Here is a 16,422-nt window from a genome sequence, read left to right as displayed (position 1 = left end):
CGAGAATGAGAGTGAGAAAGTGACACACGGCTTTAGGGTTTGGTTTATTATATATATATATAAGGGGTATAAAAGTAATTTAATTTTGGGGAAATTCGGGGATGGGGGCCGGGGACGGGCCAGGCTTGAACACTGATCACCGTCTCCGACCCGAAACAGTTCGGGGATTGATTTTCAAATACCGTCCTCTCCCCGTCGGGGGTATTTTTCGAAGAAAAACCGCTTAAATCAGGGTCGGGGATCCCCGTCGAGTCGATTTCAAATTGTCATCCCTAGCGTCCTGGGACCCTTTTATCAGACTATCTTACTTTAAAATAGGTTAAAAAAATATTATATATAAAAAAAATAAAGAGATGATATAATTTTAAAAAGTCAAAAAATTAAAAAAAAACCAAAGTTGTCAAAATGGGCCAAATAAATACTAATCTTATAAATTGTTTGGTCTTTTTCTTTTCTTTTTTTAATGGACTCAAAGGTTCTATTGTAGTGTAAATTACATTAAAAGCCAAGCATAAACGTACGTACGTTATGTGTTGAGGGATTGTACGGGGAGCAAATATTCCGGCAAGCTCGTACTCCTTTCTTCCGAGCACCGTTTCTGTCCGATTACCTGCGTACACAACGGCGGTGTGTGGCCGGAAAACCCCTCCGACAGTCAAGTTAGAACACGCACACAGGGGATAGATAGAGAGAAGGGAGAGTATTGAGTGTTTAGTGTATGTCTCACCAAATGTTCATCTATCCGCGTATGGGGGGCGCAGACGTGCTTATATACCTTCTGCGCCCCAAATCTACTCCCAGTGACCTCTCAACACGTGGCACTGCTATCCCATCTGTCAGCATAAACCTTGCTGAGCACCACCTAACCCAACTGCCTGCCCATTCTTCTGGGAGCTCGGCAGCCGGGCAGTTCCATCTCGGCCATCGTCTGCCATGCTGCGCTTCATGCCCAAGTACTCCAACAGCTAAGCTCAGATGAGGACCGGACTCGGCGGCATCTCGACAAAGCCGAGCTCGGGACTACTTACGCTTGTCTGCGGTCGACCTACCTGCCGAGCAAACAGGTACCTCGGTCCAACCTTGCCTTTCCTGGCGCTGGACTTTTCAGCTGACCGGCTTCGTAACCACGAATCCTTGCAGCTCAGTCAATCAACGCGCTGCCTTAACCGAGCAGCTTCCTTCAAAGCCGGGCCACACAACTTGGCCCAACACCTGTTCGGCCCAAATCTGTCTGGCACAACTCTGTCCAGCCCAAATCTGTTCAGCTCAACTCTGTCCGGCCCAAATCTGTTCGGCACAAATTCCATATCATTAATCTCTCTCTCAGGGATAAATGTAGATTTTTCTTATAATATTGAAATTAGTAAACATATACTTTAAAAATACTCCTTAGGGTACTTTTTTTAAATATAACACTCTAAAAACGTAATATTTCAATATAACATTAAAAAAATTCATAATTTACTTTTCTTAAACGTGATAATGTAACATTCTAAAAAATTTCTTAATGTATTTTTTTCAAATGTAACACTCTAATGTAATACACTAAAAAACTTCTTATTGTACTTTTTTCAAACGTAATAACTTAACATTCTAAAAAAAAATTTAGTAACACTCCAATCAATGTAACACACAAAAACTCTTATGTACTTTTTTTCAAAAGTAACACTCTAATGTAATACCAGAAAACCACACTAACAGAAATGTAGATTTTCACGCTCGACAACCAACACTTCAATTATCAATTCCTCCAAAAAGAATCTTCCACATCTCACATTTTTATTCCCATCCCAAAAACAAATTAGAAAATTGAAAAAATGAATCACAAAGGGTATTCGCTTAAATTCAAATGTCACCAAATCAAATAAAAATAACTTTCCAAAACAAAAAAAATTAATTGGTTCATAAGAAAATCCTTATGACTAAATGGATCAATATTCTCCCATCTAAGATTTATGGATAAATTTTTCAATACATGAAATTTGATCGGTTTAAATATATAAATTTTAAGATAAATTTACAATTTATATTTTCAAAGAGGTACGCATAGTAGGAAAATTATGATTTTTTGTAATGAAAATTATGATTATTTATAATATATGTTATGACATTTCATGGTGAACTTACGAGTATTGAATTTCTGATTTGAACTCAAAAGTTAAGAATAATAATGTTATGATACTTTGTGATTTCTTTTTTTGTGATAACATTTTATGGTGAAAAATGTTAGTGCAAATTACACTTTGTTCCCTTTAAGTTTGACTATTTTCTCACCTTAGTCTATAAAATTTATTTTTTTCTCACTTTGGTCCTTCATGTTTTAATTTTTTTTTTCACTTTACTCCTAAAGCTAATTTGTGTTAAAAATCAAACAGAAAAATGACATATTAACAATTACGTATTATAAAAATATTTTATATATAACTCACATCTTTGACATAAACTTAAACTCTAATATATTTTTATGTTATATAATTATGGCATTTTCTATCTAATTTTTATCATAAATTAATTTTAGGAGTAAATAGAAAAAACTTGAAATTTGAAGAGCCAAAGTGGGATGGTTAGGAAATCAGTTAGTTGTCGAAGGAGGTGGTAATAGTGGCTGCCGAAGAAGTTGGTAGCGGTGGTTAAAACTTGGAAGTAGAGTGGAGTTAGGATTGGAAAGAATAAGGGTGTAATGGGAAGTTTGGAAGTTAGGTATAAAGATATAGGTGTAATTAGGAGAGGTGAAAGTGATAGAAATCAAAATTTTGAATATTGATGAAAAGTGCAACTTGAAAAAGAGTGTAAATAGATAGGCATGTTGTGTAAATAAAAACTTCATTCTACTTTTTTCAACTTCTTCCAAATTGTTTAAAAATTATATAATAACATATTTTATTCTAATTTTACCTTTTAAGAATCAACATATGTTTGTGACATTACCAATAGCACTGAATAACTCCTTATCGTGCTTATTTTGTTTGTTCATTAATAGAGATGGGTACACATTATGTATGTGTAATTTGTAATTAGATCTGACAACTATAGCAATTATTTGAAACAACTGAAGAGAATTGAAATAGTTTATAACAATTATACATCTGTAGATATGGTTAAACTTAGTTGTTACGATGGCATGTAAACGATAACATTTTCAAAAGGCAGTCGCTTTCCTCCAGTCCTAGATCGGATATTGATAGCTATCTCATCAGATTAGTTTTTTGTCGACGTTTTATTTTTTTACTGTCCATTTTTTTTTATATAAAATTGATTTGATCACAAAGCTATCGATATCTGATCAACGTAATTTTTTACAGACAATAATATTTAACGAGTTCTACACATTGAACCGTTCAGATTATCGAAATAAGATCCGTGATAGACTCCATGGACCTAACAGCATCCTCCAGTCAGATTGAACTAGAGGGAAGTCGGGCCCTTTTCAAAAATAAAAATTTTAGTGACATCAACATCAACTTGCTTTATATAACAATATAGATAGTATAGATATATTACAAAGCTTGGGGGTTTTTTTTTTTCTGACCTTTGAATGATGATGATGATGATCACCAACAAAAGGAAACACAAAAGGGTGTTTCCTACTTAGACTTTCTTAGTCAATTATGCCTCCGAAAACACAGCATACAAGCTCACACACTTTACATACATGCCTAGACATGGAAGTTAGCTAAATGACCTGTGTTGATCAAGTAAAGTATATTTTGCCCTCAAATCCTTTTGTTTCTCGGTCTTAATGCTCTCTTAATTATTGGATCATACATCAAGAGATTCATTTGTTTTGAGATCTTCACATGCCTAACTATTGGGAGTGTATTGAGACAGAAATTGATCAACTTGGAGATAAAAAAGATAATTGCACATTATTTTTCCACGCAATCAATCATAGAAGAGACTAGAAAATTTATCAAGAAAAATATTTGGAAAAGCAATTGTGTATTTGACGTTCATTTCAAGTGTAAAACCTACCATACAAGAATTGAATTTATAACACGTGTCCCTTTTTTGGGTATGATTCTGACTAAATTTTATGGGCAAATAGATTTTTTTTTAAAAGAGACACAGAGTGGTTTCCACCTATGCGGTCCACATGTGGGTCCTACTTTTTCTGTATCTTCTGTGATTAATTTTGTTAAAAAATTATATGCAAGTAATACAGCTGTTTGGAGATAGAGAATCTAGCGTCGCACGTCATTAATTTGGAATGGAAATTATTCCAAAAAACCAAGCTTTCCTCTCCATGGCTTGAGAATCTGGAAGGAGCAGAGCAAACTTGCATCAACATTCATGAGGGCACCTGCATTGTTGAATTCTCCACAGTAGTTTGGTGCAGAGAATATGGTAACTAGCTGCCTGTCTGCAAAGAATTCATATCCATCTTCCACCACCTGTTAAATCCAAAACATTAATATATATTGTTTAGCATTCATGAGAGAGAGTTTTCTTCATCTCTAGAATTTCTACTAAACATATTAGTGTGTGTTTGTATATATGAAGAATTATTCAGTGCACTTAAAACAAGTTAAGATGGTGCTTTAAATTAACAGTCATTGGTCTAGACAGTGAGGTCCATCATTTTAATGGTAGTCTTTAAAGAGAAAACATAAAAGGTGTCAATTAGTAATTAGATTTGAGCATTGCTCTAAACGAACTTAATAATTTTTCTTACGTATATCGCCAATGTTCCTCTTTTTTTCGTAATCATTGAATTGAATCATATGAGAATTTAGAAATACCCAAATCTCAAAACATAATTTAATAATTGAGTGTAAAGTCATTATGAGATCAAACGGATAAAAGTATTTATTCTATAAACCAAAATCCCAATTCCGCGACTAAAAGGATAAAAGTATATGGGAATAGAAAATCTCATAGTTGTGGTTGTTTATAAGGATCGACACCACAAAAATAGTGTCTAAGTCTTCTCGAGGACTAATCTAATGGGCTTCTTCCTTCTTTTTTTTTTAACTCTTCTTCTTTTATAGATTGATATACAAGTCAAAACTTTAAACTCAAGTCTTGTTCAATGAATTTGTCCCAAATTAACTCCCGAGCTGCCTCCTACATGTGAACAAGTTAGCCCAACAAACTTAGTCGAATGAGCTAAGATTCAGGGCTATATTTTTATTTTTATTTAAAATTTTTCCTTTTTTATATATTTTTGACAAATTTAGTTAGGTTGATGAGCCACCTCTCTCCAGGAAGGGCCAATGGACCAAGCCTACAAATAAACTAACAAGTTGACTCTCACAAGCCATCACAAGTCTGCCTAGTCACAAACCAAATGATAACATCATATATATAGAGGGCCAATTATTAATAAACTTTATACTAATTTTAATAAAATTTATTACCACAATTATTTTTAAAAAATGGTAGTAGTAGATTATCTCTAGAGAGAAGGAAGAGAGGACCTGGTGAGCGCGGCAAATGAGATCAAGATCATGCTTCTTCAAAAACTCAACAACCTTATCCGCTCCAAACGTATACGAAACCCCCCTATCATTCTCCCCCCAGCCCTTTATATCCCTATCCGGATCGGCCCACAGCAAATCACACAACAAACCCTGGTCCGGCACATCGACCGGCCTCTCTATCGCCCGTATCTGATCCAAACTATCTATCTCCGGCGAAAGGCCGCCGTGCATACATAGAATCTTATCGTCGATGACGGCGGCAACAGGCAAAGAATTGAAACAGTCGGTGAAGATACGCCAGATGCGGACGCTGAAGCGGCGCTTGCACTCGTCGTAGAAGCCGTAGATGCGGTTGATGGAGGCGCACTCGTGGTTGCCTCGGAGAAGGAAGAAGTTATCGGGAAATTTGATTTTGTAAGAGAGGAGGAGGCAGATTGTCTCGATGCTTTGTTTGCCTCTGTCGACATAGTCGCCTAGGAAGAGGTAGTTCGAGTCTGGCGGGAAACCCCCGTATTCGAAGAGCCGGAGGAGGTCTGGGTATTGCCCGTGTATGTCTCCTTCCAAATTGAGTTCTAGTAATGTCAATGTCAATAATAATAATAATAATGTACACCAAAATAAGGCTAAGTTTGAGAAGTTTCAAAAAAGTTAAAAGTCAAAAAATTATTCAAAAAGTTAAAAAGTTATCATTATTCATCAAAAATCAACAATTACGGTTGCACAACTCTCAATACTAAGGCCAAGTTTGGCATCTACTAAATAATACAAAAAGTCAAAAAGTCACTATCCTATTTAAGTCACATCACCTTATTTAAATCACATCACCTCTCTACTACATCACATCAAACCCAATCCAAACCCAACCCATATAAGCCAATAAGGCAAAAAGTGCACTTTTTTAGGACATCCCAAACCAACCCTAATTTTTTCCTACACATTAATTTATACAATTTTTTAATACATATTTTTTCATAAAAAGTCAAAAAGTTAACCCAAACATTCATATTTTCAACCTCAACTTTTTAATCTAAAAAGACAAAAAGTGCACTTATTTAAGACACCCCAAACAATCTCTAAATAAAATTACACTCATTGCGAGAGTTAATCGGTGAAAATTTCATTTGTATGGGCCATATATCAATTTGAGGTTTTTTTTTATTTTTTATTTGTTGTGATAAAGGATACTTGTTGAAAAGTCGCGCCGACAATAAATTGAATAGATAGGTAACATGTATACAGATAATAGGATATTTGAAGGTGACATATGTACATATAATAGGATATTTGAAGGTGACACATGTACATATAATGGGATATTTGTATAAGTGATATATGTATAGATAGTGAGATATTTGAACATATAATTGAATATTTTAACATATATATATATAGTAACATAGATAAGTGACACGTATACTGATATCAAGACATTTGAACAAATAGACAACAATAATAAAATATTTGAACAAATAGACTAAGAGTTTCAGAAATAAATATTTGACTTAAGTATTCAAGTTTTAAATATGATCTTTCAAATTTAACATAATTATAGTAATTCACCTAATATTTACTCTTAGATAGATGAACGATAGATGAACATATTGGAACGTTAAAAATATGGTAGGGCATATGCAATTTGTGAAAATTCTAAAAAATGTACCTAAATTATCTTACAAAATCATATAATTTAAATATGAATTCATATAAGGCCTCGTTTGAAAATATATTTTTTAGTAATTTTTTGACTTTTTACGAAAAGATATAGACAAAAGTAAGCTAGTGATGTGACAACTTATAATAATTTTTTGACTTTTTAACTAAAATGTATAATTGACAAATAAAGCATAAGTTAACCCATAAAAATTTAAAAAATCACAACTTAATATAAATTCTCACAAACATATATTAGTCACTTCACAAAATTACGTACCTTACACATCAATTCACGTAAGTTAACTTATAAAAAATTGAGAAAACACAAGTTTTCACGAAAGAGCATTCCCTTACTCACAAACAAGGCAGGAAGCCCCTATGCCAGATGAGAAATCACCATTCCATAGGATGATCTGGGACTTATTCTCGAGCTATAGGATAAGGCCTCTCTTTTGAAATTTTGGTCAAACATATGTCAACTACCTCGCAAAATCACGTGACTTAACACAAATTCACGTAAGGTAACTTATAAAATATGTCATAAGTTTTTACAAAGTATGTAACTTAAATCACAAAAATACATAAGTAAAGGGTTGTTTGGGGTGTTCTAATAAGTGTACTTTTTGTCTTTTTGGACTAAAAAATTGAGGTTGAATATATGGATGTTTGAGTTAACTTTTTGACTTTTTATGAAAAATGTGTAATAAAAAATTGTAAAAATTGATTTATAGGGAAAAATTTAAATTGGGAGTTGTGCAGCCGTAATTGTTGACTTTTGGTGAATAGTGTTAACTTTTTAACTTTTTGAGTAACTTTTTAACTTTTTTATAAGTTCCCAAACTTGGCCTAAATGGGGTTGTACACTCAAAAATTATCCTTAAAATATTAAATTGAGTGAATATAATATACAATCTTAATTTTTTTACAATTCAAGCAAAAAAATATTTTTTTATTCAAAATCTTAACACAAAATTCACAAATCAATGATATGCATGAAATTCACAAAATTATCTGTTAATGGCATTAGGATTATAAAAGATTGTACATGGACAAGTTCAAAGAAGTTTTGAAATTTTGTATTGACAAATTGCGTATCAAGTACAAAAAATGATAATAATAATTCATTTACGCCGTGTTTGGTTGAGGGATTTGAGGAGGGAATTGGAAAAGGAAAGGGAAAAGTTAGGTGAAATGTAAATAAAATATAAATACATTTCACTTAGTTTCACACACCTTCTCCTTTTCTTTTTTCAAATTCCTCCCCAAATCCTCCAACCAAACACAACATTAGCATATTATATTGATCGGTAATACCATTAAACAATATTGCAAGTGGAACAATTTTAAAAACAAAACAATTGGGCAACCCATGTTAGTACAGTAGGCATTTACCATTAAAAATGGTGCTACGATTGCGCACAACATTTGATGAACGGAGCATCTCATGCCATGTTACTACAACGTGCATTCAAATCACATGTTCTAAGCAACCTCAAAATCAACTCTCTAAACCATTTATATAGAAAAATATATGTATATTATTAAAATTATTTACATATTTTAAGAGTAGATTCTGAGATATGAAGGAACACAACACTTATCTCGACATTTCTTATGGAAAACAAAATTCAATCATGTGATCTAATTAAAAACACATTTCTCAACATTTTGTGATAAAAAACAGTTAATTATTTCACTAATGCTGTGTTTGGTTGGGGGATTTGAAAAGCGAAAAGGAAAAGGTGTGTGAAACTAGGTGAAATGTAGGCATATTTTATTCACATTTCACTTAACCTTTCCCTTTCCTTTTCCAAATCCCTCCTTAAATCCCCAACCAAACACAGCGTAAAGAAAAAATACAATTTTGCTTGTATAAGGCCTAGTAGAATTCTTTATTTTGAATCCATTCTAATTAAATTCTCAAAAAGTTGAGAGACCTTATTCAAAGTGACAAAACACAAAATTTGGAAGGCTCATTTATGAATTTAATATCAATTTGTTAAACGATCATGAAAATCATGCAAAGCACAAATCAACACAAATTATTCTATGTCCTATTAATTTCTCATATTCCCACATTGCTAAAATAAAATGGTTTGAAGTTAATATTTATCAAATTTGATTTGTAACAATGTTTTTTCAAAATTACTCATATTGTTCGATTGTTTCAAACGTAAGTGTCAATATTTATCAAATTCAACCTATCTTCTTCATTCATCAAATCAACAGAAAATTAATTGTAAAATTACAAACACATTGCATTTGCATCCATTTCTAACATTGTGTTGAGATATTGAGAAGATAATTGAACCTTTTTTTTTTTAAGAAAATGAAGATAATTGAACTTGAGAAACACATAATCAAAATGGGTAACAATACTAGCAATATGAGGAGACAGAGGAGGAGAGAAGAGGGAGGAGGAAGAGGGGGTACATACCACAAACGTTAATGGGAGCTTCCAACTCAAGAAGGTTAGGTTGGCTAAGGAAAACCTCCTTAGCCGTAGTACAAAGCTGTCGGATCTCCGCCTCCGACAACTGAATCTTCTTCCCTCTGGTCTTCCTCGCTTCCAACAGCCTCTCTATTATACCATCCAACCCTTCCATTAAATCTCTCAACCTCTACTCTCAATCCCCACCACCACCCCCTGCCACCACTGCCCTCCACCACCTATATATTATATCTATATGTATATATGTTCTCCTCTAATGAATGATAAAATCACAATTGCATGTTCTTATCTTGAAGATGTGCTAAAAAGATTGGAAAAAAATAAAATAAAATAAGAAACAAAGGGGAGAAAATGCGGAGTTCTTTTTCTTCAATGAGAGAGAAAAATGCAGAAGAATTGTGGGGGAGTTCGAGATATATTTGGCTTGGATCTGTTACAAATAGAATGGACTAAGCCTCCCTCCTTTGCTCCGACTTTTTTGGGCAATCCATCGAATCATTTGTGCGTGTATATATATATATTTTTTACATACAATACTTGGGAGCTGTCACCTGTAACACCCAGCAAATGATGCACTAAAAAAAAAGTAAAAATAGGGGGCACACAGAATCTTCTGTTCTCTCCTGTGTTTTTCGACTTTTTTTGTCATATCCAACAATCGTGAACAACTAAATAAATATTTCAAGAGAATAGAGAAAAAAACTTAGCTGTTTTTGGTTAGATATTCAAATTATGATTCCATCGTTTGATTTCAATATATAATGTTTGTTTAGAATTTTCAAAAGTTAATTCTAAACCCACTTTTGAAAATTCTTTTCAAAGCAGGAAATTTAGACTAATCTGATCGTCTTCCCGAATGTCCAATCGGCCTCTGAACATCCAGCCAATTAACCAGTACAATGTAATTTATTTATATTTTAAATAAATAAAAAAATCAAAAATTTTCAAAATTTTGTATGAGTTTTGAATAAAATTTTGAGTTATGTATTTGATTATGAGTTGTAAGTTTTTATATCAAATATCATATATCACATTAAAAATTCTCCACTCAATTCAAAACTCTTTTAAAAACTCATTCAGCAAACAAGTTTTTCACACTCAAATTATAATTCTAAAACTCACAAATTCAAAAATATAGCATTATTCTTAAATCATATTTAGAAAATTTTACCAAATGCAAGCTTCATATTTCGAGAGAAAAGAGAAATCTTAGGTAAGGACAGGAATGACAAAGGGGAGGGTATATGAGTGACCCCTCTTCCACTCCAGACCTATCCTTTATTGTGCAAAACAAAGAATGAAACAAACAAACAAAAATCATTTTGCAGCATCGAACGGTAATAAAAGCTTATAAAATAGAAATGAGATATTTTTAATAATACACATAATCCGATTGGGGTGAGTCTCGGGGTTACCCACCCCTACCCCCGACCCAAACCCTGTAAAAGTTCTTTATTTCACTACAAAATTTGATCATATCCTATTGAAAAACTCCCGAACTCATTTCAATAAATCAGGAAGGCCAAAGAACTTAACTGTAAATCAAACACGAGATACAAGAGAAATGTGATTCCACTTCCATCCAATTTTAACCACACAAGAAAGTGTCTTGTAAGCGCTACAATTTAAAAAAACTACTTAATTAACCAAAGTCCGCATGGTAATAACACAAGGCAATGTGAAGATGTTTATGAGGCAAAGTTGAAATCACCAAGATGATGACATTCATCATGACAACGACCGACTTAACTAAGCATCAAGTTGAAACCTTGAAGATTTGCCTTGATGTTGATTATATGAAAGCAAGCTTCTAGCAATCGATGGCGAATAGGAGGGTAAGATGCAGCTTTAGAATTGAGACTTGTCCAAACCGTCAAAAAAGGGATGATCTAGAGCTGCTTTGGCTGAGATCCTCTCAGCTGGATCATATTTCAGCATTTTCTGCATTTGCAAAACACCAGACCACAACATTAACATATAACAAATTTCAGCATAACAAAGATGAATATTTTTCAAAAAAGTGTTGTACTTCTATGCAAACTAGCTAAATCTTAACCGGTATAGCAAACTTGGGCATGAAATGGGGTCAAACTAAGATTGTACAAATGAATTTTAAAAATTAAAATTAAATTAAAAAATCATGTTTACAAACTAAACCAAGAATGTGTTCACATTTCAAGATCAAAAACCCACAATTTCAATCAAGTCAAAACCTGTACGGGAATTGGCCTCTGGAGACAGCATGGAATTAATGTTAGGACTTATATTTCAAATTATTAAAAATCCAAAAATAAAGTAAGTTTCCTTTGGAAAAGACAGTGATATGAGATAAACTAGTGATGAATAATCAATCAAATGTCAAATGTTTTCCCAGAAGCTTCAAGCACTTTCTAACCATAAGAGAATAGTATCCATAGACGTGTAACATATAAAGCCGTTAGAAGCTTTTAAAAGGTCGAGTGAAGTTCAAGCACAAGTAGTTACCGATAACAGATCAACCCCATCAGGTCCCAATGATGGAACAGCACGCGCCAAATTCTGAGCTTCCCACTGGGGATACACATGCCAGTCCCGTAGAGAACTAACTCCTGGCCACTGCTTATCAGTTGGTGTTCCCAATAACCTTCAACAATGCACATACCAAAGCCCGTGAAAATGGAAATCACAATGGGACTAAAAATATTTGTACTATACATATGCAATCTATGGCCATTACAAACATTTCAGTAATGCTGGAAACAAAAAAAAAAAAAAAAAAAAAAAAAAAGGCTATCCTATAACATCAGAAAAACCCATGTAACCACCATTTCTACCTTCCATTTCAAAGCAGAGCAACAGCCATTATCCTATTGATTTTGAAAGTAATATATCCATCATTCTTAAACAAAATTAATCAAAAGAGTATGTAAAGTCCTTTCCTTTTTTCTTTTTTAAAAGTGAGGGCCTACCCATCAATCTTTAAAAAAAAAATTATAGTTCACAAAATTTGGTGAGGTACACGTATGCAGAAATCAGTTCTACCTTCTCTTTGCTCTTAATCGACCTAACATCAATCACCACATCCCCACAAGTTAAAACACCGCATGGAAGTGTGTCCATCATTCAAAAATAAAAGTATTGTGGACAACACATCTCAAACAGCCCCCAGGACAGCACTAACATTTGTCTCTTCTTCTTTCTTTTTTTTTTAATAGAAGTTTTGACATTTTACACATGGCAATCGCAAGTCAAGTATGCAAGGGGAATTTTCAATTTAGGATGCCAATACAAAGGTACAGTCCAAAATATAACAATAGAGTAACAGTGACATACATAATATGACAATCAAAATGAACATTTCCAGCTTCATTTGCACATTATGAAATTCTTAGTACAAAAATTTAGAGTGTTTATGTACTTGTGTAATTGATGTATGTATAAATTTAATGTCTTTATAGTGTCATGTATCATATCCACAGTTTGTGTGTTGCTGTCTCTGTATGTATGCTACTTAGACCACAAGAAATGCACAGAATCAAAAGCAAAGGAAAAATTGGACTTCAATTTTAAAAAGTGAGCTATATTGATCCTTGCAATCTAGTGAACCACTTGCAATAATAATAACCTTCGTCTAGAATATTACTCGCAAAGCTATTACAAAAGAATAGGTGTAACTTTTTTATCATTATGATCATTGAGAGCTATTTGTCATCTTGTTCATCTAAAGATGTTGAGATATAACTTTGGGATTTGTACTTGGATAAATTTCTGTACAATTGTGCCAATCAATAAATACGTCAAATCATATGTCCCTCTTGCCAATACAATTGTGTTAATCAGATGTTCAAACCAATCTTTCTATATATCTTTTGCTGCAAAATTTCCTACTGTTCCCAAAAACATTGGAGAAATCGGATGAAGATATACATTTTTTTAAGGCAAAAGATAAACCCTCTTACTCGAACAATGGTTTCCCAAACAATTTACTACCAACCATGAACATTTCACGAGGCATATTTTCCCCCCGATTAAATGGAACCCGTTTTATGGTGAATCAAACCTATTGGATGACTTGGATTTTACAGAGAGCAAACTACCAATCAGGAACAGAACCAAAATGAAAAAGAGAAGCAGCATCAGTCAGGAACACCTGTCTACCAAAGGTTCCTCTAGAGGACAGGTAACTAACCAAAGTTTAAAAGAATATACCTGAATATGTGAAGCAGCTGCTGAAACTCGGAGTCGCCAGGAAATAAAGCTTGTCTCCTTGCCATTTCAGCTGCAAAGAATAATCCAGGGAAAGGTAATAAGGATTGGTGACAATGTCAGTAAAAAACACATAAAAAAGAAACTTCAAAAAGGGAATTAACAAAAAATCACTGGTATGACTGCAGGGAAGATGGTCAGGTACATTTATCCCTGTAACGACCTACAGATCAAGGTTAAGTGAAATTTTTCCCAGGAAAATAAACTGATATCCTTGAGCTTAGAACTTGCTACTAAAGCAAGAATAATAAACAGTTTCTTTTACAGCAGGGTTTAGACGAAGGATCGTTTTTGAGGTTGTATCATTTTGTTATTATGCATGTGCTCAGAGAAAAACAGATGCACTGATAGAGATTAAAAATTCCTTGATCCTTACTGATTGTTGATCACAGCTGGTGTGGTGTCCGGGCAATAGAAGCTAATGGGTGATGGACACACAATATCCAATAATGTGAAAGCTACAATAGAAATTGATGAATGTTTTTGAGGGGCAATTAGAGACCTCATTGTAAAATCTCCAAGCCTAATGTCTAGCTAGCAGTCTCAAAACAACTAAATTGCAATCCACAGAAAGTATATGGTGGACCATGGAATTGAAGGGTGTTACCAAAAATGCAACCCACAGACCACATATCCACGGCAGTTGAGTAATGAGTTGATCCTAATAAAACCTCTGGAGCTCTGTACCAAAGAGTAACAATCTGTGGAACAAAATATATAACAGATGCAACAAACAGAAAAATTAAAGAGCATAAATGCATAGGGAATGAAACTGAGATTCATCCACCGGACAATTGACATGTACAAATAGATAAGAAGACGGACCTCATGGGTGTAGCTCTTGAGAGGAACAGTGAAGGCCCTTCCGAGACCAAGATCTGCAATCTTCAGGATGCCCTTCTCCTTGTCTACCAGAAGGTTTTGTGGCTTCAAATCTCTGCAGAGAATAAGAGAAAAACAAACACAACAATTGTAAATTACACGCACACAAGAACAAAAGATTTACATGATTCACCCCAAAACTAGAACTAAGACTAAAGTCGCTGCAATTCCATTACGATCACAAAAGTTTATACAAGAATTGAAGAGATTTACATCACAATCAACTACATATACCTAGAATTAAGACAATAATCATGAGTGCTAAAATACAAAAAACACCTTTACTCCAAATTTGAATGGAGCGGTTAGGCATCTCTAATCCTTGACTCGAACCTATATCAAACTTCAACTTGGGTAAATATCCCTCAAAATCAAAACACCTTTCACTGCTTGACACAAACTCAAACCAAATAAAGTTTTGCTCAAATTTTTACCCAAATCAAAAAATATTCAAATGTTTCCTCAAAATTTTCAAGGCTATTTTGTGGTCTCAAATTTTGTGTCCTTAGGCCATGTTTGGATCATGTATTTGGGTAGGGATTTGGAAAGAGAGAGAGAGAAATGTAGTTATATTTCATTCACATTTCACCCATTTTTTTCCTTTTCCTGTCCAAATCCATGATCCAAACACAGCTTTAGTGATGTTTTACTCAAATTTGTGCTAGAATCTGAGATTGTCCATAGCAGCAGTACATATCAAATGAAGTTTCTCCTCGAATTTAAATAAAATTTTGAGTAATGACTGGTGATGTGATCGGTATTTATCATGATCAACACTCACAAAGGGGCAAATCGATGAAGGAAGAACAAAATTACCTATGAAGAACGCCATGGCTGTGGCAGTGGGCAACCCCAGTACACAACTGATAGAGAAAACTCTGGATTAGTGAAAGCGGAAGAGCCCGGGGATCGGGGCCCTTGCGGTGGGAGTCAATAAACTTCTTGAGATCGGTATCGAGGTACTCGAAGACGAGGTAGAGAAGGGGCTTTCCATGCTTGTTATCGACGTGCTCGACGCAGAGTAATCGGACGACGTAGAGAGAATGAGAGAGCATCTGGAGAAGAGAAACCTCCCTGAGAGCAGTCGGAGGCACACCTTCCTCGTCCATCTCGAGCCTCGTCTTCTTCAGAGCCACCAATTGACCTGTCTCTTTGTCCTTGGCTTTGTACACCTTCCCGTATGTTCCTTCTCCTACCTTCTCTAGCTTCTCATACTTCTCCATTTTCGTCTTCTTCTTCTGATTCTGATTTTGATTTTTGATCAAACCCTAATATTGGTTGTGATTGAAATGAAATGTGGCTTTGTTTCTGATCAGAGGTTTTTGAGAATTCGAAAATGGTTTTTATAAAGTGAAAAGCAAGGAGAGCGTGGTCTTCTCAAATCGGCTACCCTTTGGATCGGTTTTCAACTTTCAAATTTTGAGGCCATTCTCAAATGCCGCACAGGCAAGGCCGCAACGGCACATAATGGCACGTGCTTCCCTCCCTCTTTCGAAATTTGAATTCCCCTTCCTCAGGTGCCCCGTTTTCTCTTCCCCCTTGGTAGATCCATTTATCCTCAGTTGATTATTTAATTTTTTTAATTATTTCAGTCTAATTAAAATAGTTGTATTTAAAAAGTTGGTTAATTTTTTTTTTTTTTGTAGTTAATTTGGTAATTGTGAAAAAAAAAATTAATTATAAATTATATGTGATATTTTGTCTTATTAACTATTTTAATTTATTTGATCTTTTAGTTGACCATTTTAGCCTGACCCTCTTAACAAACAC

General features: G+C 34.1%; 2 protein-coding genes across 3 annotated transcripts; both read right to left on the bottom strand.

Annotated features, from left to right (window-relative positions):
* Window positions 1-3,922: 3,922 nt before the first annotated feature.
* Window positions 3,923-10,009, bottom strand: LOC114279043 (serine/threonine-protein phosphatase PP1). The gene is made up of 3 exons (XM_028221207.2): window positions 9,511-10,009; window positions 5,418-5,977; window positions 3,923-4,391 (listed from the first exon to the last, which is right to left on the bottom strand). The coding sequence occupies exons 1-3, from the start codon at window positions 9,677-9,679 to the stop codon at window positions 4,215-4,217; spliced, it is 906 nt and encodes a 301-aa protein (XP_028077008.1). The 5' UTR covers window positions 9,680-10,009; the 3' UTR covers window positions 3,923-4,214.
* Window positions 10,010-11,079: 1,070 nt separating this feature from the next.
* LOC114279065 (cell division control protein 2 homolog C) lies at window positions 11,080-16,196 on the bottom strand. 2 transcript variants are annotated; one of them, XM_082891103.1, is made up of 6 exons: window positions 15,469-16,196; window positions 14,596-14,707; window positions 14,378-14,471; window positions 13,714-13,783; window positions 12,010-12,148; window positions 11,080-11,466 (listed from the first exon to the last, which is right to left on the bottom strand). In XM_082891103.1, the coding sequence occupies exons 1-6, from the start codon at window positions 15,873-15,875 to the stop codon at window positions 11,374-11,376; spliced, it is 915 nt and encodes a 304-aa protein (XP_082747229.1). In that variant the 5' UTR covers window positions 15,876-16,196; the 3' UTR covers window positions 11,080-11,373. The 2 variants fall into 2 exon arrangements, with proteins under 2 accessions (XP_082747229.1, XP_082747230.1); XM_082891104.1 differs by lacking the exon at window positions 14,378-14,471 and having other exon boundaries at window positions 15,469-16,176.
* Between the last annotated feature and the right edge of the window lie 226 nt (window positions 16,197-16,422).

This window comes from Camellia sinensis, chromosome 10 (genome assembly GCF_055761805.1).
Source record: "Camellia sinensis isolate YWXY chromosome 10, ASM5576180v1, whole genome shotgun sequence".
In the NCBI taxonomy this organism is placed as follows: domain Eukaryota; kingdom Viridiplantae; phylum Streptophyta; class Magnoliopsida; order Ericales; family Theaceae; genus Camellia; species Camellia sinensis.
This window is presented reverse-complemented; position numbering and strand designations above follow the sequence as displayed.